This window comes from Cherax quadricarinatus, chromosome 9 (genome assembly GCF_038502225.1).
Source record: "Cherax quadricarinatus isolate ZL_2023a chromosome 9, ASM3850222v1, whole genome shotgun sequence".
Taxonomy (NCBI): domain Eukaryota; kingdom Metazoa; phylum Arthropoda; class Malacostraca; order Decapoda; family Parastacidae; genus Cherax; species Cherax quadricarinatus.
The window spans coordinates 10,389,532-10,415,456 of NC_091300.1; the positions used below are offsets into that span (position 1 = coordinate 10,389,532).

General features: G+C 38.5%; 2 protein-coding genes across 6 annotated transcripts in view; one reads left to right on the forward strand and one right to left on the reverse strand.

The window, feature by feature from the left end:
* Window positions 1-2,650: 2,650 nt before the first annotated feature.
* The window catches only part of Pdzd8 (PDZ domain containing 8), a 138,441-nt gene continuing 115,166 nt past the window's right edge, over window positions 2,651-25,925 (forward strand). For all 5 annotated transcript variants that reach the window (XM_053773036.2, XM_053773037.2, XM_053773039.2 and 2 more), the window contains exons 1-5: window positions 2,651-2,760; window positions 5,279-5,591; window positions 13,724-13,834; window positions 15,877-16,069; window positions 19,735-19,820. In XM_053773036.2, the coding sequence (XP_053629011.1) occupies window positions 5,355-5,591; window positions 13,724-13,834; window positions 15,877-16,069; window positions 19,735-19,820 (627 nt within the window). In that variant the 5' untranslated portion in view covers window positions 2,651-2,760; window positions 5,279-5,354. The remainder of the gene's footprint in view (window positions 2,761-5,278; window positions 5,592-13,723; window positions 13,835-15,876; window positions 16,070-19,734; window positions 19,821-25,925) is intronic.
* Ppt2 (palmitoyl-protein thioesterase 2) overlaps window positions 13,227-25,925 on the reverse strand; it is a 529,716-nt gene continuing 517,017 nt past the window's right edge. Inside the window, exon 8 of the mRNA XM_070083217.1 lies at window positions 13,227-13,430. The gene's annotated coding sequence lies outside the window, so the exon portion shown is untranslated. The remainder of the gene's footprint in view (window positions 13,431-25,925) is intronic.

The following is a 25,925-nucleotide window of genomic DNA, read 5'->3' on the forward strand; positions in this document are numbered from 1 at the left end:
AACCTACTCACCATACAAAACATCCATACTTATTACTGCACCTATTACATACATAGAACACTCAACTCTGATATTAACCCTCCCCTCAAACATCTCCTTGCCAACCTCAACAGAACACATGACCATAACACAAGGCACAGATCACTCTTTGATATTCCTCGTGTCCATCTCACGCTATGCAAAAACTCAATGCACATAAAAGGCCCTAAAATCTGGAATTCATTACCTGTAAATATAAAAGAAACACTACCTGTTTATAAATTCAAGTCTCTTCTCAAAGATCACTTACTCACCAAAAACCAAATAAATACTGAATAACTGAACCTTATAAATTGTATATCTTAAATGTTTCTCACAATTATATCACATAAATGTTAAACCTAAAACCCAATCTAACTTTATTATTTTTTAAATACACTACCTAACAGAATACTCCATTCTACTGAATTTATAACAATGCATGCAACCATATGACCTGTCTTTGTAATACTCACTTGTGCTTTATAGTAATCAGTTTACATTAATGTTTTTCACTGATTTCATCATTGCTTAGTTAATCTTAAGTTAATTTTAAGCCAGCCCGTAATGCTATGCATATAAGTGGCTTTGGCATGCTGCTCTTATCTGTATTTTTTTTGTACCTCTGTAAGTGTGCTCAAATTATAAATAAATAAATAAATAAATATATATATATATATATATATATATATATATATATATATATATATATATATATATATATATATATGTTTGTAGGTAGTAGGTTGGTAGACAGCAACCACCCAGGGAGGTACTACCGTCCTGCCAAGTAAGTGTAAAACGGAAACCTATAATTGTTTTACATGATGGTAGTATTGCTGGTGTCTTTTGTGTCATAAACATGCAAGATTTCAGGTATGTCTTGCTACTTCTTCTTATACTTAGGTCACACTACACATACATGTACAAGCATATATATATATATATATATATATATATATATATATATATATATATATATATATATATATATATATATATATATATATATATATATATATATATGCAAAACAACCACTCTGAAAGAATAGAGAAATTCCAAGCGCTTTCGTGACTACTCACTGTGATCTTATTGCATATATATATATATATATATATATATATATATATATATATATATATATATATATATATATATATATATATATATATATTATATATATACCCCTCTGGGTTTTCTTCTATTTTCTTACTAGTTCTTGTTCTTGTTTATTTCCTGTTATCTCCATGGGGGAGTGGAACAGAATTCTTCCTCCGTAAGCCATGCGTGTTGTAAGAGACGACTAAAATGCCGGGAGCAAGGGGCTAGTGACCCCTTCTCCTGTATATATTACTAAATTTAAAAAGAGGAACTTTCGTTTTTCTTTCTGGACCACCCTGCCTCGGTGGGATACGGCCGTTTGTTGAAAGAAGAAAGATATATATATGTATGTATGTATGTATGTATGTATGTATGTATGTATATATATATATATATATATATATATATATATATATATATATATATATATATATATATATATATATATATATATATATATATATATATATATATATGTGTGTGTGTGTGTGTGTGTGTGTGTGTGTGTGTGTGTGTGTGTTAATAATATCTAATATAGAGATCCAGTCCTTTTGAGAAATAACGTATTATTTTCTTTTTAAAAATAATAGCATGTTGTCTATACCCCAGCATCTATTGTTATTTCTTGTGCAAATTGTTATTTTGGAAAATATTAGCAAAATTAAACAATATTGAGGGACCTTTCATGGTCAATAGGCAAGTTTATTTGGGTACAATTATTGTACACAGACGTATAATTACACATGTGTAGGTTACCTAGATCAATATGGCTAATCACATCCAACATAAACAAAGACGAATAAAATGTAAAGACGCGAGCTAATCCCATATCTATCGCTGGCGGAGTGAAGTTGCATTTATTTTAGGTTGGGTCAGGTTGCGTCTCATTAGGTTACGTTTCTTACATTTCAGCAAAACCAACCTAATATTTAATTTATTTTAGGAATAAATTATGGATAAATTCACACAAGAACCAACTCTCCATCTTATCTTAATTATCTTGTATTAAATGTCTTAATCTAATTCTCTATCTGTGGCTCAGGAAATAGTCAACTGTGGTTTCCAATGACAATACAGTGGCTTCGAATTTGTTAATGATCTTATGTCAGAATTCTAAAATGTTACGTAACCTCTTATTTCTATTAAAATTTGTTTTATGTCCTTCTAATTTATTGTGAGGAAATAAGTTTTTTAAGCTATAACTTTGATTAGGTGTATAAATATAATCTATCGCGTTTTTATCAGACGAAGCCAAAGTTTACACTGAACTCTCAGAAATTTGTTTACTAACTCCAAGTACATGTGAAAAATCTATTTCAGTAGATTAAGTTACATTTTATTAACCGATTATCTCATTATATAAATATAATATATATATTGAATGATATAATATGAAGCCTTATATTGAACTATACTAAGTTTTTGTGTAGCATTATTAAAAAAGAGACTAATCATAATAGCTACTACGACTATTAGTGAGTATGAAATGTTATTAATTTCCATAAAACATCGTTCATGTTGGAGGTGCCATCTGTAGGCAGGAGGAGGAAGCTGAGGCTGTCGTCTGCTGGTCAGCTGTGAGGATGGTGGAACACCTTTGACATGACGCTACATGGATGTTTGTGTGAATGGTTAATGAGGTAAGACTGAGCCTCTCCTGACGCTGTTTTTAAGGGGGCGCCGATAAGATGATATTGATGGGAGGGCGAGACTGAGAATCGATTTCCACTTGATCAGTCAAAAACTAATATTATCAAAAATGTCCTTGATATTACACGTATGGAGACAGTTTGTTGGCTTTACATTGCAGTATAATGACAAGTACTCATGTTTTTTCTAACAATAATAAAAAAATAGGTGTTTTTGTGCGAAATGTCTCATAAATTGCGGCCATGGAATGTTGCATATTGCAAGGCTGGGTGTGTGCAACAGTCACAGCTTGGGAACAAAGGATACATTATTACACCTCTTGTTCACATGGTAACCAAGGCATTCGGTATCATTTCATGGTTTATTTTTTACCCATTTTATAATAGCTTTAACAGTGATTCATGTAAAGAAGTTTGCCTTGAGTAGTTAAAGTATTGTGACTAAGCTGCTGAATGTTGTATGATAAAAAATTTAGTGGAAATGGCAACAAGCTATACCAGCTTTTGTTAGGTTATCCTGGGTTAATAAATCTCCCTTGCGATAAATAACCCTATAATCGTGAAGGTTGTAAATGAAAATAAGCCAAATTAAGTACGTAAGTAGCCAAGTAAGTTTATTTATGAACAGATACACAAGGTACAATTATTATACATAGTGTAAATTACCTAGGGGTAACTCCCAAAAGTCAGACAAAGTGACTTATTTCCATTGGGAGTTGTTGATTTCCACTTTATTGGGTTATCTTAGATTAAAAATACTTAATATAAATAAATAAATGTATGTGTCCCTGTAATACAAGTGCCCTCAGGATCATTTAAAAAAATTTATCTTTGTAAAACCTAGAAAAAACTTTCTTAAGGACATCTTCATCTTGTTGGAAAATTTCATTGGGTGGGACATTAACATTAAGTTTATCTTTATTATATATAGGAGTGAATTGCAAATGGATTGTTGAGGAACTTGTAATTCATAATTATCAACATGTGTACAAATAATACTTAGCACAAAATATAATGTTACTGGATTTTGCACTGGCATGACAACAGGCTATGATAGCAGTGATTCCTGGAGCCATTAGCATACATACAACACGAGGAACAAGCATCCCTTTTTACATACCATGTGTTCAACTTAGCCTATTGAGCAACTACATGCATTTTAAAGATTATTAATCCTTCTCTAAAACTCTTTTGATAGTTGCAGTAGATCTCATAAACATAATACTAGACACAGAAACCTTTATGATATTCCCAGTGTTTGACTCAACCTGTGTAAAAACTCAGTGCACCTAAAAGGACCTCAAATATCATACCTCTTCTGTACTCACCTAATTGTGGTTGCAGGGGTTGAGACTCAGCTCCTGGCCCCATCTCTTCACCAACCGCTACTAGGCCCTCTCTCCCCCTGCTCCATGAGCTTTATCATACCTCGTCTTAAAACTATGTATAGTTCCTGCCTCCACTACATCGCTTGCCAGACTATTCCACTTCCTAACTACTCTATGACTGAAGAAATACTTCCTAACATCCCTTTGACTCATCTGAGTCTTCAGCTTCCAATTGTGACCCCTTGTTTCTGTGTCCCATCTCTGGAACATCCTGTCTCTGTCCACCTTGTCTATTCCACGCAGTATTTTGTATGTCGTTATCATGTCTCCCCTGACCCTCCTGTCCTCCAGTGTTGTCAGACCGATTTCCCTTAACCTTTCTTCATAGGACATTCCCCTTAGCTCTGGAACTAGCCTTGTTGCAAACCTTTGCACTTTTTCTAATTTCTTGACGTGTTTGACCAGGTGTGGGTTCCAAACTGGTGCTTTGTACTCCAGCATGGGCCTGATGTACACAGTGTATAAAGTCTTGAACGATTCCTTACTGAGGTACTGGAACGCTATTCTCAGGTTTGCCAAGCGCCCATATGCCGCAACAGTTATCTGGTTAATGTGTGCTTCTGGCGATGTACTCGGTATTATACTCACTCCTAGGTCTTTCTCCTTGAGTGAGGTTTGCAGCCTTTGGCCACCTAGCCTATACTCTGTCTGCAGTCTTCTTTGCTCTCCTCTGATCTTCATGACTTTGCATTTGGCGGGGTTAAATTCTAGGAGCCAGTTTCTGGACCATACATCCAGCCTGTCCAGGTCTCTTTGTAGACCTGTCTGGTCCGCGTCTGATTTAATTCTCCTCATTAACTTCACGTCATCTGCAAACAGGGACACTTCTGAGTCTATCCCTTCCGTCATGTCGTTCACATATACCAAGAATAGCACTGGTCCCAGGACTGACCCCTGTGGGACCCCACTCGTCACTGGCGCCCACTGTGATACCTCATCACGGACCATGACTCGCTGTTGCCTCCCTGTTAGGTATTCTCTGATCCATTGCAGTGCCCTTCCTGTGTGTGTGTGTGTGTGTGTGTGTATCACTTATTTCTTGTAATTTTATTTCATGCTTTACTTTATTGCATTTTATTCATTATTATCAGAACTATGAACAATTTGTTGTATTTTTTCAGTGAGGATGAATATTGGTGGATCCAAGAAAGAACATTAATAACTCGAAATTAGAACATTTCATCAGCTGTCATCAGAATGCTCGGTATTCTCTTATGGAATGTTTTTGTATTTGCTGCGGGTGCTGTGAGTGTAATAGTTTCAGCATGGTGGTGGATAACAACACAAAAACTGCCAGAACCAGAGACCGAAAAACCAACCATAACAGATACCAGCTTACCGGAAGAACTTGTAGATAAGCTAAGGCAAGGAGATAGGTTCCACCGTCGTGAGACCTGCTTGGCACTCAACTTAATACTTCAATTCTTTTTCCAGGTAAGTGCGTTAGTTATCTTCTGGTACTGGATTTATACTGTACAGTGGAACCTTGGTTTTCGTTTGCAATGATTTTCGTTGAATTTGGTTTTCGATGACTTCTCGTCAGAATTTTGCCCTAGTTTTCATTCATCGCCTCAGTTTTCGTTGAGTTGACAGTGGTCCACTGTACCAAACATGTCTGCCCCCGCCCACACAAGGCTTCCCATGTGTTCTGAGTCAGTCTGGCTTTGTTTCTCATCAGTAGAGGGTAGTAGTGATGGTGGTAGAGGGTGGTAGTGATGGTGGTAGAGGGTGGTAGTGATGGTGGTAGAGGGTGGTAGTGATGGTGGTAGAGGGTGGTAGTGATGGTGGTAGAGGGTGGTAGTGATGGTGGTAGAGGGTGGTAGTGATGGTGGTAGAGGGTGGTAGTGATGGTGGTAGAGGGTGGTAGTGATGGTGGTAGAGGGTGGTAGTGATGGTGGTAGAGGGTGGTAGTGATGGTGGTAGAGGGTGGTAGTGGTTGTGATTGTGGTAGAAGGTGGCAGTGATGGTGGTAGAGGGTGGTAGTGATAGTGGTAGAGGGTGGTGGTGATGGCAGTAGAGGGTGGTAGTGATGGTGGTAGAGGGTGGTAGTGATGGTGGTAGAGGATAGTAGTGATGGTGGTAGAGGGTGGTAGTGGTTGTGATGGTGGTAGAGGGTGGTAGTGGTTGTGATGGTGGTAGAGGGTGGTAGTGATTGTGGTAGAGGGTGGTAGTGATGGTGGTAGAGATAACCTCTCCTCGGCATCTTCCATATGCCAACGAGTCTTCAATAAAGGTAAAAGTGATGTTAAATGTTCGTTTATCCATTTCATTAGTCCTTTATATTTATTTCTCATTGTTTTCTGTATGTAAAACTATAGTTATTCTCTGTAAAATGTATTTTTTGTTAATACTTTTGGGTGTCTGGAACAGATTACAGTAGATCCCCGGTTATCATAATTAATCCGTTCTAGAGAGAGTAACTAAACCCGAATCTGACGATTTCCAAATTCATTTATCCCATGAGAAATAATGTGAATCCAATTCGTTCCAGACACTCAAAAGTATTAACAAAAATAATTTTTATATAGATTAAATCTAGATTTACGTACAGAAAAGAATGAGAAATCAAGTATAAAACAATAATAACATCACACTCACCTTTAATGAAGACTCTTGTTGGTGTATGGAAGATGGGAGGAGGGGAGAGGGTTAGGGTGATGTTCCTCCACAAATGTTTGCACCTCACTCCACTTTGCACAAATATCCTTAATCTTTAAAGAAGGAACCTTCTTCCCTCTCTCTTTCTCCTTCTCGGAAGAAATTTCCTCAGCTGGTGTACATAAAAACATAAAGCAGGAACACTGCAGCAGGCCTGTTGGCCCATACTAGGCAGGTCCTTCACAAATCATCCCACTGACAGAATCGTATTTGCCCAACCCAATTTTCAATGCTTCCCAAGCAATAAGCTTTGATAATTCTATTCACTCATGTGCAAGTCCCACTCAAATCAAATCATGTGTGTGGGGAGGTACCCTGTCTGGTGTGTGGGGAAGTACCCTGTCTGGTGTGTGGGGAAGTACCCTGGCAGGTGTGTGGGGAAGTGCCCTGGCTGGTGTGTGTGGGGAAGTGCCCTGGCTGGTGCGTTCTTTCTTGAATTCTATTGTGTTTTTCGCCTTCTTTACCAAAGAGCTGGCACTAGGAGCTTTCTTTTGGCCCATTGTGTCTTATTTAGCAGTTGCAAGCACTAAAACGAATGGAATATTACGAAATGTATCGTTTGAACGTGTGGGATCGTGCTCACTGGCTGATAAACAATGACATAGTGACAGTAAATGGTGTGTCGGGCCGCTCGGACGCCTTTGGGATGAACGACTATTTCCGAGCCAAATGACGATCACCAAGCTAATAGTTTGATGAAAAAAAAAATTACTATTTTCAAATATTACAAAATCCGACAACTACGAAATCCAGGGGTCCACTGTAATTGGATTTACATCATTTCTTATGGGAAATATTGCTTCAGTTTTCATCAGACTTTCTGGAACAAATTAATTACGAAAACCAAAGTTCCACTGTAGTGGTTCCTCATAACTCATGAAACCGTAATAACATGACAGTAAACAAATCACAGAACAGGCGGGGCACGAATCTGTGGCAAGTGAATCCTAAAACTCTTGGTTGACCAATGGACTCCTAGTTTGCACACTGGCCTGAAAGTTTTAGAAATTGCCATGCTTTGAGTTTGAGCCTCAACTATTCTGTGAGATGTAGTGGCCATTTGCTCATTGGCTATTTGTGTGAATATTGGTATAATCTATCCCTTGTCAATTTATTACAAGTGGTAAATGCATAATTTCTCAAGGCTGGCAACATTATTTATTTATTTATTTATTTATTTATTTAAAAATTTGAGCACACATACAGAGGTACAAAAAATACAGATAAGAGCAGCATGCCAAAGCCACTTATACTATGCATAGCAATACGGGCTGGCTTAAAATTAACTTAAGATGAACTAAGCAATGATGACATCAGTGATAAAACTTTAATGTATACAGATTACTATAAAGCACAAGTGAGTATTACAAAGACAGGTCATATGGTTGTATGCATTGTTGTACATTCAGTAGAATGGAGTATTCTGTTAGGTAGTGTTGTTGGAGTGTGAGCAAAGTAACATTTATGAAGGGATTCAGGGAAACCGGCAGGCCGGACTTGAGTCCTGGAGATGGGAAGTACAGTGCCTGCACTCTGAAGGAGGGGTGTTAATGTTGCAGTTTAAAAACTGTAGTGTAAAGCACCCTTCTGGCAAGACAGTGATGGAGTGAATGATGGTGAAAGTTTTTCTTTTTCGGGCCACCCTGCCTTGGTGGGAATCGGCCGGTGTGATAATAAAAAAAAAAAAAAAAAAAATAAAGTTAGATTGGGTTTTAGGTTTAACATTTATGTGATATAATTGTGAGAAACATTTAAGATATACAATTTATAAGGTTCAGTTATTCAGTATTTATTTGGTTTTGGGTGAGTAAGTGATCTTTGAGAAGAGACTTGAATTTATAAACAGGTAGTGTTTCTTTTATATTTACAGGTAATGAGTTCCAGATTTTAGGGCCTTTTATGTGCATTGAGTTTTTGCATAGTGTGAGATGGACACGAGGAACATCAAAGAGTGATCTGTGCCTTGTGTTATGGTCATGTGTTCTGTTGAGGTTGGCAAGGAGATGTTTGAGGGGAGAGTTAATATCAGAGTTAAGTGTTCTATGTATGTAATAGGTGCAGTAATAAGTATGAATGTTTTGTATGGTGAATAGGTTTAGTGTATTGAATATTGGTGGAGTGTGCTGCCTATAGTGAGAATTTGTTATCATTCTAACTGCAGCCTTTTGTTGGGTAATTAGTGGTCTGAGATGGTTACTTGTTGTTGAGCCCCATGCACAAATTCCATAGGTGAGATAGGGGTAAATAAGAGAGTGATATAGGGCCAGGAGGGCTGACTGTGGAGCATAGTACCGTATCTTCGATAGTATGCCTACAGTCTTGGAAATTTTCTTAGAAATTTGTTGTATATGTGTATGAAATTTGAGTCTATTATCAAGGTGGATTCCTAAGAATTTTCCCTCTGTTAGCTTTGTGATAGGTGATCCGTTTATCATTATGTTAAGAGGGACATCTGTAGCTCTGTTACCAAACTGAATGAAGTAGGTTTTGTCAATGTTTAGTGTAAGTTTGTTAGTCCTCATCCAGGTAGATATTTTCTGTAATTCGGTATTTACAGTATTGGCTAGCGTGACTGGGCTCGGGTGGGAGAAGACGTATGTAGTGTCATCTGCAAATAGTGTGGGTTTGAGTAATTGCGAAGCATTTGGTAGGTCATTTATTTATAGGAGAAAGAGAAGAGGGCCAAGGACACTTCCCTGTGGGACACCAACTGTAATTGGTTGTGCAGAAGAGTTTGCCCCATTTGCATACACATATTGGCTTCTGTTGCTGAGGTATGACTTGAGGTAGTTGAGGGAGTGCCCTCTTATACCATAGTGTGACAATTTTACGTGGAGCAAGTCATGGTTAACTGTATCAAAAGCTTTACGTAAGTCAATGAAGATCCCCAGTGGGACTTCTTTTTTCTCTATTGCAGTGTATATATGTTCTAGCATGTGTATAATAGCATCATTAGTATTTTTATTTGGCCTGAATCCAAATTGGCAGGGGTTGAGTATGTTTTGGGAGATAAGGTAGGAGTAGATTCGTTTATGAATTAATTTTTCGAAGATTTTTGAGAGAGGGTGTAAGTTGGATATTGGCCTATAGTTATTCAACTCTGTTTGGTCTCCTCCTTTGTGGATCGGGGTGACCCTTGCTATTTTGAGTACTGTAGGGAAGGTGGAGGATTCAATGGATTTGTTAAAGAGTGTTGCAATGATTGGTGATAGCACTTGTGACACTTTTTTGTATATAAAGGGTGGTAAGGTATTTAAATCTCCTGCCTTGTTTTTTAGCGTGTTGATAATAAGGGAGACTTCGTATGGGTTAGTCGGAGCTAGGATCAGTGTGTTCGGGTAGTTGCCAGTGAGGTAGTCATTTGGTGGGGTATCTGAGCTTGGGATTTTATTGGCAAGGTTTTGTCCTATAGTGGAGAAGAAGTCATTGAGTCTGTTTGCTGTTTCTGTTGGTGGGAGTTGGGGTTCATCTGATTTTGCTAATTTTATTTCGCTATTTCGTGATATCTTTTTTGTTCCTAGAATTTCTGATAGGGTTTTCCAGGTCTTTTTTATATCACCTCGTAAGTTGGATAATCTGTTCTCATAATACAATTTTTTTGCCCTTCTTATCAGGCTGGTTAGGATTGACGAGTAAAGTTTTGTTTGGTCTCTGGTTATGTGACCCATTCTGTACTGTTTTTCATATTGGTGTTTTGTATTTATGGATTTGAGAATGCTGGGTGTTAACCAGGGACTGTTCAGTCTCTTAGCTGTCATCTGTTTAGTTTTTTTAGGGCAGTGCTTGTTATAGAGGTATTGGGTCTTTTTTAGAAAATTATTAATACATTCGTCAATATCTGTATAGATTTCTAGCTCAGTGTGCCAGTCAATGTTTGCTACTGCTGTTGTGAAGTTATTAATGGCTGCCTCATTGTGAAGTCTGAAGGTGACTTTAGTAGTGTCTTGGGGTAATTTACCAAGAGTTGTTATGAGAAAAGTAGGGTAGTGGTCTGTGGTATTATCTGTAATTATGCCTGATTTTAAAGGGGATATGGTGTTGGTCCAGATGTGGTCAAGTAGGGAAACACTAGTTTCTTGACGTGCTTTATCAAGTGCGGGTTCCAAACAGGTGCTGCATACTCCAGTATGGGCCTGACATACACGGTGTACAGTGTCTTGAACGATTATGTTATGGTTGTAATGAAACTTTACAATTTTATTTCAGTTATCATTAATTAGTAGGTTGGTAGATAGCAACCACCTAGGAGGTACTACTGTACTCACCTATTTGTGGTTGCAGGGGTTGAGTCTTAGCTCCTGGTCCCGCCTCTTCACCGGTTGCTACTGGGCCCTCTCTCTCCCCGCTCCATGAGCTTTATCAAACCTCGTCTTAAAATTGTGTATGGTTCCTACCTCCACTACATCATTTTCTAGGCTATTCCACTGCCTGACAACTCAGTGACTGAAGAAATACTTCCTAATATCTCTCTGACTCATTTGTGTCTTCAACTTCCAATTGTGGCCTCTTGTTTCTGTGTCCCCTCCCTGTAACATCCTGTCTTTGTCCACCTTGTCTATTCCACGCAGAATTTTATATGTCGTTATCATGTCTCCCCTGACCCTCCTGTCCTCCAGTGTCGTCAGGCCGATTTCCCTTAATCTTTCTTCATAGGACATTCCCCTTAGCTCTGGAACTAACCTTGTCACAAACCTTTGTACTTTCTCTAGTTTCTTGACGTGCTTTATCAAGTGCGGGTTCCAAACAGGTGCTGCATACTCCAGTATGGGCCTGACATACACGGTGTACAGTGTCTTGAACGATTCCTTACTAAGGTATCGGAATGCTGTTCTCAGGTTTGCCAGGCGCCCATATGCTGCAGCAGTTATCTGATTGATGTGTGCTTCCGGAGACATGCTCGGTGTTATACTCACCCCAAGATCTTTCTCCTTGAGTGAGGTTTGCAGTCTTTGGCCACCTAGCCTATACTCTGTCTGTGGTCTTCTGTGCCCTTCCCCTATCTTCATGACTTTGCATTTGGCAGGATTAAATTCGAGAAGCCATTTGCTGGACCAGGTGTCCAGTCTGTCCAGGTCTCTTTGAAGTCCTGCCTGGTCCTCATCAGATTTAATTCTCCTCATTAACTTCACATCATCTGCAAACAGGGACACTTCTGAGTCTAACCCTTCCATCATGTCGTTCACATATACCAAAAATAGCACTGGTCCTAGGACCGACCCCTGTGGGACCCCGCTCGTCACAGGTGCCCACTGTGATGCATCATTACGTACCATGACTCGTTGTTGCCTCCCTGTCAGGTATTCTCTGATCCATTGCAGTGCCCTTCCTGTTATATGCGCCTGATGCTCTCGCTTCTGCACTAATCTCTTGTGAGGAACTGTGTCAAAGGCCTTCTTGCAGTCCAAGAAGAAGCAATCAACCCACCCCTCTCTCTCGTGTCTTCTGTTATTTTATCATAAAACTCCAGAAAGTTTGTGACACAGGATTTGCCTTCCATGAATCCGTGCTGGTTGGCATTTATACTCTTGTTCCGTTCCAGGTGCTCCACCACTCTCCTCCTGATAATCTTCTCCATAACTTTGCATACTATACACGTCAATGACACAGGTCTATGAGTGTGAAACAGAAACCTATTAACCCTTTCACTGACTCCCACATAGATTTGTTTTATTGATGCTTATGTTGGGCTATATTTTAATCACAGCACCCTCACATATGTTGAGAGTGGTAAATTTTGACCTAGACATGAGAGAATGGGTCTGTATGGTGTGTGTGTACATAGTGAAACAAAAATTTTCCCCTACACAGTACATAGTGTGAACAACCTATCTCTGATTTATAGCTGTTGCTTGATATTCCTGATAAATTGGGAGATAGTGAAATAGAGGTGATTTTGGTCAGTTTCAAACTGGAAGTCATAGATTACCTGATGCACATATACTGCATCAGTTATTTAGTTGATGTACTCCTCAGGTGATATGCTCGGTGCAATACTCACCCCAGGTTCTTTTGCTTGAGTGAGGTTTGGAGGCTTTCTTCCCCTCCCCTTCCTGAGCCTGTACTTTGTCTGTAGCCTTCTTTGTTTTTCCCCAAACTTCATAACTTTACACTTTCTGGGGTTAAACTCAAATAACCACTTAGGCACCTAAAGTCAGTACTGACCAGTCGGGCTGTGGTTTGTGCGTTGGATTGTGCGTGGCCAGCAGTAACAGCCTGGTTGATCAGCCCCTGATCCACCATGAGGCCTGGTCACAGACCAGGCCATTGGGGTGTTGACTCCTGGAACTCTCTCCAGGTATACTCCAGGTAGACCAGACCTACAACTTGTCTAGATCCATTTGTAGCTTTTCCTGGTCCATGTCTAATTGTATTCTCTTCACTAGTTTCACATAATATGTGAACAGAAATACAGTGGACCCCTGCTTAACGATCACCTCCAAATGCGACCAATTATGTAAGTGTATTTATGTAAGTGCGTTTGTACGTGTATGTTTGGGGGTCTGAAATGGACTAATCTACTTCACAATATTCCTTATGGGAAAAAATTCGGTCAGTACTGGCACCTGAACATACTACTGGAATGAAAAAAGTTCGTTAACCGGGGGTCCACTGTACCTCCAAGCAATAGCACTAGCCCTGGTTCTGATCCTTGGGGAAGCCCACACATCAGCTTCACCCATTCCAAAATCTCGTTTGTACAATCACTCACTGTGTCCTTCCATCAGGTATGCCTTGATCTATTGTGGTGCTTTCCCATTTATTCCCATGTATGTGTGTGTGTACACTCATTTAATTGTGGTCACAGGGGTTGAGTCATAGCTCCTGGCCCCATGTGCATGCATTTGTGTGTGTGTTTGTGTTTTAGTCAGACTAATATTTAATATTGAAGGATGTTATTTTTTACTCAGGAAAAGCGTTATGAAGCTGGAATCATGCGTTGGCTTACAAACATTCTAACTCTCGAATTTAATGATCTGTTGAAACATAAAGCCCTCTCAAAGTTCATCCACAATATGCAGGTAAGAACTTTCTTTCTTTTCTTATTATTTCAGTAACACAGGTAATGTCATTTCACTAATTTGAGAAAATAAGTATATGTATGTAAATATATATACAGTAGACAGTTATATTACACAGATTTATTTTCCACATTTTGGGTATTAAACTATTGAAAAATTGTGGCATAATTTTATACAACACTTAACATGGTTCAGTTTGTGGGTGGGGAAAATACCCACCCCTCTCCAAGACCTCTGTGCATACATGTCTTTTACGACTCTTCTCAGAGCTAGCTGTGTTTGTGAATTGTGTCGTGATCTTTTCATCTTCTGAAAAGAATGACACATAGATCACAACTACCTAAATAGACTGACTTACGGACTGACTGACTTTCTGACTGACTTAACTGACTGACTGACTGAATGATTTACTGACATACTGACTAACTTGACTGACTTGACTGACTGACTTGACTGACTGACTGACTGAATAACAGACTGACTGACTTGACTGACTGACTTGACTGACTGACTTGACTGACTGACTTGACTGACTGACTTGACTGATTGACTTGACTGACTGACTTGACTGACTGACTTACTGACTTGACATTACTGACTTAAAGTTAGACTTTTCAATGAAAAGGACCCTGACAAATCTAGCAGCAGTGATCTGAAACGGTGTCTAGAGCAACTGATGATCCTTTACCGTCAGCTGTATAACATACTTCAGGGTAAAATTGCCCAGAGATCCATTACAGAATTTATACACACTCCAGTACAACCATCGACTTTAGTACCAGAATCTCCACCATCCACCTCAGCCCAGTAGGGCCACAGCACGATTCACCGCTCATTTCACAATCTTTGACAGGCACGAGCACTCACAATTTAAGGTAAGAAATATTATTATTTCTGTTGCATTTTTAGTCTTAAGCAATAAAAATAACATAATACATCACAACAGTGAGCAACAATTACATATTCATTTTTATTTTTGTAAGATCTGGAGGTCTAAAAAAAAAGTTGTTTGGCTTTTTTGGGGCTCCCAGGAACATAACCCTGTTTTTCCCATAAGTTCTACAGTTTATCTAACATGGATTTACCTAACACAGCATTTTCAGGAACGTAACTGCCATGTAATATAACAGTCTACTGTATGTCTTTGAATTGGGGTTTTGAAATCAGATACAAATTAATTTTTTTATTTCTTTATATGGTATTTGTATTTGATTTCAAACCCTCACTTCTAACACTCCATGATATGCAGATCATTGAACTGCTGTATTTCAATGTAATTTATTTGTAATTGACCAATTCTTCATTTGCAACCTGTCTTGTTGAACTTATGATTACATGTATAATGGATTACCCAAGCTATATTGATTTAAATTTTATTCTAGGTCTAGATGTAAGTAGTGTGTAAGCCTTATGATTAGTTTGCTCAAAATACATTTGCATAATTACTGGCTCTCTTCTGAGTCTTATATTGTAACACATTACATCTATATTATAATAAGAGCAAATTTAAAAATGTAATAATTTTGAATGTATAACTACTGTAATTGTTTGGTTCTTGATAATTTTTTTTTTTAAGCATGAAGTCTTTATAAGTTAGCAGACAGATAAGATTTTTTATGCGTGCATTATCAAGTGTCACCTATTTCTGTACAACCAATGTATCATGTGGAAATAAATTTTTGAAATTGAATTTATTATTTTATCATCAAATGTTGATTAACTTTTAGGAATATTTGGTTCTCCTTGTATGTACTCATTATTTCTCATGGTATTTATGTATAAACAGGTAAATCAAATGAGGACAAGTCTACACAAAATGCTAAATCTCTCTATACTTTATAATTACTCTGCTGGTGTCAGACTTTTCTAGGGTATTCCTTGATGCCAGTGAAGAGTTCTTGATCCAAGGAATTGGAGCTGTCCTTTTTCATGGATCAAATCTGATTACCTCCCATTCTCAAACACTGGCTGAACCCTTTGGGTTTATCTTGTTCCCATCAATATAATAGTAATAATAAAGAAAATAATGATATTGGTTTCAGATCCGAGACTTAAATCTAGGAGCAAACTTTCCAGTTATTCGAGCAGTGACAGCTAAGCATGTGAACCTGAACCCTGATACCTCAACTCTTGAAGAAATTGACATCATGGTGGAAGTGGAATACAATGGAGGAATCCAGTTGGCTGTTGATGCTTCTTCAAGGTTCTCCAAGGCTGCCATGGTTAAAATTAAAGGTTTGTTTCTCTCTACTATCTTTTGTTAAGTTTTAGTGACTGTTATGCTTCTGTCTTGGAAGAACAGAAAAGTTGCAAAAAGTTTTATAAAAAGACCCATTACAAAGGGAGAAAGGGTAACAAAAGGTCTGGTGGCAAATGCAGTGCATTTTCTTCAAGGGGGATGCTTTGATAATGAAGGGATCTTGATCCAAGGAATTGGAGCTACCCTCCTTCTTTGACTCAGACCTGATTATTGTATACTATACAGTACTTCCCATTCCCCAGGTGCTGTATGACCCTGATGGATTTAACACTCCCCCATGGCTGTGTTAATAATGTGATGCATTGCATCATACACTATATTAACCCTTTGACTGTTGGTGTCGTATATATATGTCTTACGAGCCAGTGTTGGTGACATATTAACCCTTTCAGGTTCCAGAGGCCAAATTTTAACCCTTTGACTGTTTTGGTCGTATATATACGTCTTACGAGCCAGTGTTTCAGACGTATATATACTCAATAATTCTAGCGGCTTCAAATCAAGCGGAAGAAAGCTGGTAGGCCCACATATGAGAGAATGGGTCTGTATGGTCAGTGTGCACCACATAAAAAAAATCCTGCAGCACACAGTGCATAATGAGAAAAAAAAAACTGATAGTTTTTTTGGATTAAAATGCCGACTTTGAGGTGTATTTTCGTCTAGTATTTATCGATGTATTTGAGTTTTCATGGTCTTAGGTGATAAAAGGGAAAACATATTACAGAAATAGAGATGATTTTCATTACTTTAACGATGAAAACGTCCTTGAAACTGAGCTCAAAGTAGCGGAAATGTTCGATTTTTACCAATGTTCAGGAGTAAACAAATCACACCACACGTCCAATACACGTCAACTGGGGAGTCTAATATTCTTTCACTAGTGCACTGATATTATTTATACCATTTTTACAATAATGCAGTAGTCTGCATAACAGTAAATTTTGTATTTTTTTGTATGAATAAAAAATCAAAATAGAAAGCAATAATAATATAAGAAGGGCCTAGAGATGTGACTGATGAACAGAGGATATGTTATTTTAGTGCCAAGAATGTCTACCTTGTTTATTCTGAACCCTATTTTGAAATTGGCATCTTTTTTAGTTTGCGTGAAATTGGCCAAATTGCCAATTTCTGACCACAATATTGGGTAGTCCAAATTGGTAAATGGGAGGTTTCTTGTATTCAGCTGATAGATAAAATGGAGTTCTAAAGAAATAGCTATGAGTTTGGTCAACCGGAACAACGGAATTGGCTGAAAATAGGGCTCAAAGTCGGCAATATTGCCGATATGCATGTCGCCAAGACCGATAACTTCGCGGGAGCATAATTCCATGAGTTTTCGACCAAATTTCGAACTTTTGGTGTCATTACCATCGGGAAAAGATTCTCTATCATTTCACAAGAAAAAATAATTTTTTTTTTTTTCAAAAATTTAGCAACATAGAATGACAGTTTCAGAAAGGGGCCTGAAACAGTCAAAGGGTTAAGGGGTGCACCAGTGTCCAATAATTTAAAAAAAAAATTTTGTTATTTTTTCTTATGAAATGGTAGAGAATCTTTTTCTGAAGGTAATAAAACAAAAAGTATGAAATTTGATGGAAAATTGACGAAATAGTGCTCTCGCGAATTTTGACGTGTCAGCGATATTTACGAATCGGTGATTTTGCCAACTTTGACTCCCATTTTAGGCCAATTACTTTATTCCAGTCGACCAAATTCTTAGCTATTTCACTAGTATTACTTCTCTTCTATCGATTGAGCACAAGAAATCGCCAAGTCAACTGTTTCAACTACAAAATAAAGTGATCGGAAATTGGTAATTTGGCCAATTTAACACAAAGTTCAAAATATTCCAATTTCAAAATAGGGTCCAGAATAAACAATGTAGATATTCCTGGCACTAAACTAACATTTCCTCTGTTCATTAGTTACATTTTGAGGCTTTACAAATGAATTCCATTTTGATTTTTTATTCACATAATGAATTTTTATTCAAACCAAAAAATAGAAGATTTACTGTTATGCAATATTGTAATAATTGTATAAATATCATCACCATATTTGTTAATTTATATTAGACCCACCAGCTGGCATGTATTAGACGTGTGAGGTCGTTTGTTTACTTTTGAACATTGGCAAAAATTTAACATTTCTGCTGTTTGAGCTCAGTTTCAAGCCATTTCCAATACTAAAACCAATCAAAATCATCTCTATTTCTGTAGTATATCTTCCATTCTATCAAATGAGACCAAGAAATCGCAAATGCAACTATAACAAAAATAAGAAAAAACACTGCAAAGTCGCTGTTTTAATCGAAAATCATTGTCTCAGTTTTTTTCTCTCATTATACATTGTGTGCTGCAGGAGTTGTTTTATGTGGTGCACACATACCACATAGATGTATTCTCTCATATCTAGGCCCAAATTTACCACTCACAGCTTATCAGAGTGAGCTGAGCTCATGGAGTAAATCTACGGTTTGGACCCTGAACGTAAAGCCGTAGATCTACGGGACGGACGCTGAAAGGGTTAATATGCCAAAATTCTAGCGGCTTCAAATCAAGCAGGAGAAAGCGGGTAGGCCCACATATGAGAAAATGGGTTTGTGTTGTCAGTGTGCACAGTATAAACAAAATCCTGCTGCACGCAGTGCATAATGAGAAAAAAACTCAGACCATGTTTTTGGATTAAAACGCTGACTTAGAGGTGTATTTTCATATAGTATTTATGGTTGTATTCTTGTTTTCTTGGCCCATTTGATAGAATGGAAGACATACTACATAAATAGAGATGATTTTGATTGGTTTCACAATGAAAAGGACTTTGAAATTGAGCTCAAATTAGCAGAAATGTTCGATTTTTGCCGATGCTCAAGAGTAAACAAATGACGCCGCTGTCCAACAAGTGTCCAACTAGCCATTCTAATACGCAGTCACGAATGGGTTGACATTATTTATACAATTATTACAATAATGCAGTAGTCTGCATAACAGTAAATCTTCTATTTTTTGTGTGAAAAAAAAATTCAAAATAGAAAGCAAGAGTAATATAAGAGGGGCCTGGAGACATGACTGATGAAAAGAGAAAATGTTATTTTAGTGCCAGGAATGTCTGCATTGTTTATTCTGGACCCTGTTTTGAAATTGGCATCTTTTTTAATTTGTGTGTAATTGGCCATATTGCCAATTTCTGACCACTTCATTGGGTAGTTGAAATCAGTAAATGGGCAGTTTCTTGTACTCAGTCGATAGAACAAATGAAGTTCTAAAGAAATAACTATGAGTTTGGTCGACTGGAACAATGGAATTGGCTGAAAATAGACCTCAAAGTGGCCAAAATCGCCAATGCATACATATCGCTGAGATCACTAACTTCGCAAGAACATAATTCCGTAAGTTTTCCATCAAATTTTGTACTTTTGGTGTCATTACCATTGGGAAAAGATTCTCTATCATTTCATAAGAAAAAATCATTTTTTTTTTTTTTGAATATTTTGCGACAGAGACACTTTAGGATTTGGGGTCTTGACAGTCAGAGGGTTAAAGCAAAATAAATATAGCATATTATTACACATTTTGTTATTTTAGCATAGCACTGTCTGAATATTCTTAAAACATGAAGTAAATTTTGTCATTGGCAGTTGTTCATCTCTCTGGTAATGGTCGACTGCAGTTTTCTCGGCATCCCTTCACACACTGGAACTTCTCCTTTTATGAGGAACCTCAAGTAAGATAACCTTCAGTTTATTTATTTTTTTTTTTTATTATCACACTGGCCGATTCCCACCAAGGCAGGGTGGCCCGAAAAAGAAAAACTTTCACCATCATTCACTCCATCACTGTCTTGCCAGAAGGGTGCTTTACACTACAGTTTTTAAACTGCAACATTAACACCCCTCCTTCAGAGTGCAGGCACTGTACTTCCCATCTCCAGGACTCAAGTCCGGCCTGCCGGTTTCCCTGAACCCCTTCATAAATGTTACTTTGCTCACACTCCAACAGCACGTCAAGTATTAAAAACCATTTGTCTCCATTCACTCCTATCAAACACGCTCACGCATGCCTGCTGGAAGTCCAAGCCCCTCGCACACAAAACCTCCTTTACCCCCTCTCTCCAACCTTTCCTAGGCCGACCCCTACCCCCGCCTTCCTTCCACTACAGACTGATACACTCTTGAAGTCATTCTGTTTTGCTCCATTCTCTCTACATTTATTTATGCATATTTATAAAGAAGGGATGGTAACCCCTTCTCCTGTATAAATTACTAAATTTAAAAAAAAAAAAACTTTGTTTTTCTTTTAGGTCACCTTGCCTCAGTGGGATACAGCCAGTTCATTGGAAAAAAAACTATATGGAAGCAACTTTTTCATGCGTGGCATGTATTTAATTGTATAGTATTAACATTTAATCAGTAATTTTATCCTGTATTTCTGTAAATTTAAATAAATTAAAAATGAATATTGAATATAGGAATGGGACGATACCAAATTTTTGCAGATAGCAATACTCTATTTAATGCTGATGTCAATACTATCAAAATTAGCCAGTTAGCCATTGATATAAATACAGATACTGAGACCATCAAAAGTAATAAGTACTTACTGATAAAGATATTAAATTTTAGGCCAGTGCCAGTACCATCAAAATTAACTGATACCAGTACTTTGACACATCCCTAATTAAATACAGTAGGGCCCCAATTATACGGCAGGTTAGGTTCCAGGCTACTGCCAGAAAGTGGACATCGCTGGAAAGCAGAATGATATTTTTTCCACATATAAATGCATATAAATGCTAAATAGCAAGTTTACACTAACATATATTAAGTTAGCAATAGAACTAGGCATTAAAAACAATAAAAAAGTAAAATACACAATATTTGTAATCTTAATGTAGGGTGAGAGGTGAGTAGTATTTATTTGTCAGAAGTCAGGTGTGGGAAGTATGGTAGCCAGCCAGGCCACCCCACTCGTGTGTAATGTACTATGACATTTAAAGCGCCCTAGAGTGATAAAAATGTATATACAGTACACTCATTACTTTTTTTTTTTAGCAAGTCTGCCGTCTCCCACCAAGGCAGGGTGACCCAAAAGAAAGAAAATCCCCAAAAAGAAAATACTTTCACCATCATTCAACACTTTAACCTCACTCACACACAATCACTTTTTGCAGAGGTGCTCAGAATACAACGGTTTAGAAGCATATACATGTACATATAAAGATGCACAACATATCCTTCCAAACTGCCAATATCCCAAACCCCTTCTTTAAAGTGCAGGCATTGTACTTCCCATTTCCAGGACTCAAGTCTGGCTATATAAAAATAACTGGTTTTCCTGAATCCCTTCACTAAATATTACCCTGCTCACACTTCAACAGCTCGTCAGGTCCCATTTCCATTCGTCTCCATTCACTCCTCTCTAACACGCTCACGCACATGCTTGCTGGAAGTCCAAACCCTTCGCCCACGAAACCTCCTTTACCCCCTCCCTCCAACCTTTTCGAGGACGACGCCTCCCCCACCTTCCTTCCCCTACAGATTTATATGCTCTCCATGTCATTCTACTTTGATCCATTCTCTCTAAATGACCAAACCACCTCAACAACCCCTCTTCAGCCCTCTGACTAATACTTCTGCATTATATTTACACCACACATTGCCCTTTGACAGGACATCTCCACTGCCTCCAACCACCTTCTCACTGCTGCATTTACAACCCAAGCTTCACACCCATGTAAGAGTGTTGGTACTACTATACTTTCATACATTCCCTTCTTTGCCTCCATTGATAACATTTTTTTGTTTCCACATATAACTCAACGCACCACTTGCCTTTTTTTCTTCATCAATTCTATGATTAACCTCGTCCTTCATACATCCATCTGCTGACACGTCAACTCCCAAATATCTGAAAACATTCACTTCTTCCAAACTCCTCTTTCCCAATTTGATATCCAATTTTTCTCTATCTAAATCATTTGATACCCTCATCACCTTACTCTTTTCTGTGTTCACTTTCAACTTTCTACCTTTACACACACTTCCAAACTCGTCCACTAACCTTTGCAATTTTTCTTTAGAATCTCCCAAGCACAGTATCATAAGCAAAAAGTAACTATCAATTCCCATTTTGTATTTGGTTCCCTATACGTAATTTAATCCCACCCCTCTCCTGAACAGCCTAGCATTTACTTCTTTTACAAACCCATCTTTCTTCTTTCTTTCAACACACCAGCCGTATCCCACCGAGGAGGGGTGGCCCAAAAGGAAAAACAAAAGTTTCTCCTTTTACATTTAGTAATATATACAGGAGAAGGGGTTACTAGCCCCTTGCTCCTGGCATTTTAGTCGCCTTTTACAACACGCATGGCTTACGGAGGAAGAATTCTGTTCCACTTTTCCATGGAGGTAAGAGGAAATAATCAAGAACAAGAACTAGAAAGAAACTAGAAGAAAACTCAGAGAGGTGTGTATATACAGTGGACCCCCGCATAGCGAACTTAATCCGTGCAAGAGGGCTGGTCGTTATGCGAAATGTTCGCTATGCGAATTAATTTTCCCCATAAGAAATAATGGAAATAAAATTAATCCGTGCAAGACACCCAAAAGTATGAAAAAAAAATTTTTTTACCACAAAAAAAATGTTAATTTTAGTACACACAAACTGAAAAAGGCATGCACAATTACATGACACTTACTTTTATTGAAGATCTGGTGATGATTGATGGGATGGGAGGAGGGGAGAGCATTATCTTCTTACTGTTTAGAAGGGGAATCCCCTTCCATTAGGACTTGAGGTAGCAAGTCCTTTTCTGGGGTTACTTCCCTTCTTCTTTTAATGCCACTAGGACCAGCTTGAGAGTCACTGGACCTCTGTCGCACAACAAATCTGTCCATAGAGCTCTGTACCTCCCGTTCCTTCAAGACTTTCCTAAAATGGGCCATAACATTGTCATTGAAATAGTCACCAGCACGGCTTGCAACAGCTGTGTCAGGGTGATTTTCATCCATAAAGGTTTGCAGTTCAACCCACTGTGCACACATTTCCTTAATTTTTGAAGTAGGCACAATGGATTCCACAACTGGCATAGGCTTCTCAGGGTTAGCCCCAAACCCTTCAAAATCTTTCTTAATTTCCATACTAATTCTCACCCTTTTTACCACAGGGTTGGCACTAGAAGCTTTCTTGGGGCCCATGGTCACTTATTTTCCAGAAACAGCACCGAAAACACTGTAATAATACGAAATATTCCGAGTGTATGCTTGAATGTTACCGCGGAGGCTGGCTGGTAAACAATGGGACGGGCGGCACATGTGAGGCTGGCTGAGGCCGCACATTGGACGCGTCTCGGACGAAGGTCGCTGAGCGGGTTTTTGTCCACTATGCGGGGCAAAATTTTAGCGAACAAAGCGTTCGCTATGCGGATTGTTCGCTATGCAAGGCGTTCGCTATGCGGGGGTCCACTGTATGTGCTTGTACATGTATGTGTATTGTGACCTAAGTGTAAGTAGAAGTAGCAAGACGTACCTGAAATCTTCCATGTGTATGAGACAGAAAAAAAAAGACAAAAACAATCCTACCATCGTGTAAAACAATTACAAGCTTCCGTTTTACACTCACTTGGCAGGACGGTAGTACCTCCCTGGGTGGTTGCTGTCTACCAACATACTACCTTAACAAACCCATCTATAAATATATTAAACAACCATGGTGACATTACACATCCCGGGCTCTTCTATACACCCTAACCCGCGCCTCACTATCCTCGTAAAACCTCTTTACAGCATTTGGTAACTTAGCACCTATTCCATATACTTGCAACATCTGCCAAATTGCTTCCCTATCCACTCTATCATATGCCTTTTCTATATCCATAAATGCAATAAAAACTTCCCTACCTTTATCTAAATTCTGTTCACATATATGCTTCAATGTAAACACTTGATCTACACATCCCCTACCCACTCGAAAACCTCCTTGCTCATCCGCAGTGTTACATTCTGTCTTACCTCTAATTCTTTCAATTATAACTACAGTACACTTTTCCTGGTATACTCAGTAAACTTATTCCTCTATAGTTTTTACAATGTCTTTTGTCCCCCTTCCCTTTGTATAAAGGGACTATACATGTTCTCCGCTAATCCCTAGGTACCTTCCCCTCTTTCATACACTTATTAAACAAAAATACCAACCACTCCAACACTATATCCCCCGTGCTTTTAACATTTCTGTCATGATCCTGTCAGTTCTACCTGCTTTACCCCCTTTCATTCTACGTAATGCCTCACACACCTCCCCCATACTCACTTCCTGCTCTTCTTCACTCCTAAAAGATGGTATACCTCCCAGGCCAGTGCATGAAATTACCTCCTCCCTTTCTTCGTAGACATTTAAAAGTTCCTCAGAATATTCTCGCCATCTACCCAATACCTCCATCTCCCCATCTACTAACTCCCCTACTCTGTTTTTAACTGACAGGTCCATTCGTTCCCTAGGCTTTCTTAACTTGTTTAACTCCAAAATTTTTTCTTATTTTCATTAAAATTTCTTGACAGTGCCTCTCCCACTCTATCATCTGCTCTTCTTTTGCATTCTCTCACCACTCTCTTTACCTTTCTTTTACTCTCGATATACTCTACTCTTCTTATAACCCTTCTGCTTTGTAAAAACCTCTCATTCACTAACTTTTTCTCTTTTATCACACCCTTTACTTCATCATTCCACCAATCACTACTCTTTCCTTCTGCCCCCACCCTTCTATAACCACAAGCTTCTGCCCCACATTCTAATACTGCATTTTTAAAACTATTCCAACACTCTTCAACCCCCCCCACTACTCATACTTGCACCAGCCCACCTTTCTGCCAATAGTTGCTTATATCTCACCTAAACTTCCTCCTCCCTTAATTTATACACTTTCATCTCCCTCTTACTTTTTGTTTCTATTTTCCTCTTTTCCCATCTACCTCTTACTCTAACTGTAGCTACAACTAAATAATGATCTGATATATCAGTTGCCCCTCTATAAACGTGTACATCCTGGAGCCTACCCATTAACCTTTTATCCACCAATACATAATCTAATAAACTACTTTCATTACGGGCTATATCATACCTTGTATATTTATTTATCCTCTTCTTCATAAAATATGTATTACTTATTACCAAACCTCTTTCTACACATAGCTCAATTAAAGGCTCCCCATTTACATTTACCCCTGGCACCCCAAATTTATCTACTACTCACTCCACAACATTATTACCCACTTTAGCATTGAAATCCCCAACCACCATGTACTCTCACACTTGGTTCAAAACTCCCCATGCATTCACTCAACATTTCCCAAAATCAATCAATCAATCAATCAATATATATATCTCTCTCTCTCTCTCTCTCTCTCTCTCTCTCTCTCTCTCTCTCTCTCTCTCTCTCTCTCTCTCTCTCTCTCTCTCTCTCTCTCTCTCTCTCTCTCTCTCTCTCTCTCTCTCTCTCTCTCTCTCTCTCTCTCTCTCTCTCTCCCTCTCTCTCTCTCTCTCTCTCTCTCTCTCTCTCTCTCTCTCTCTCTCTCTCTCTCTCTCTCTCTCTCTCTCTCTCTCTCTCTCTCTCTCTCTCTCTCTCTCTCTCTCTCTCTCTCTCTCTCTCTCTCTCTCTCTCTCTTTCTCTCTCTCTTTCTCTCTCTCTCTCTCTCCTTCTCTCTCTTTCTCTCTCTTTCTCTCTCTTTCTCTCTCTCTCCTTCCTCCCTCTCTCTCTCCTTCCTCCCTCCCTCCTCCTCCTCCTCCTCCTCCTCCTCCAGGTGCATATACACTTACTATAAACCACTTTTCACAT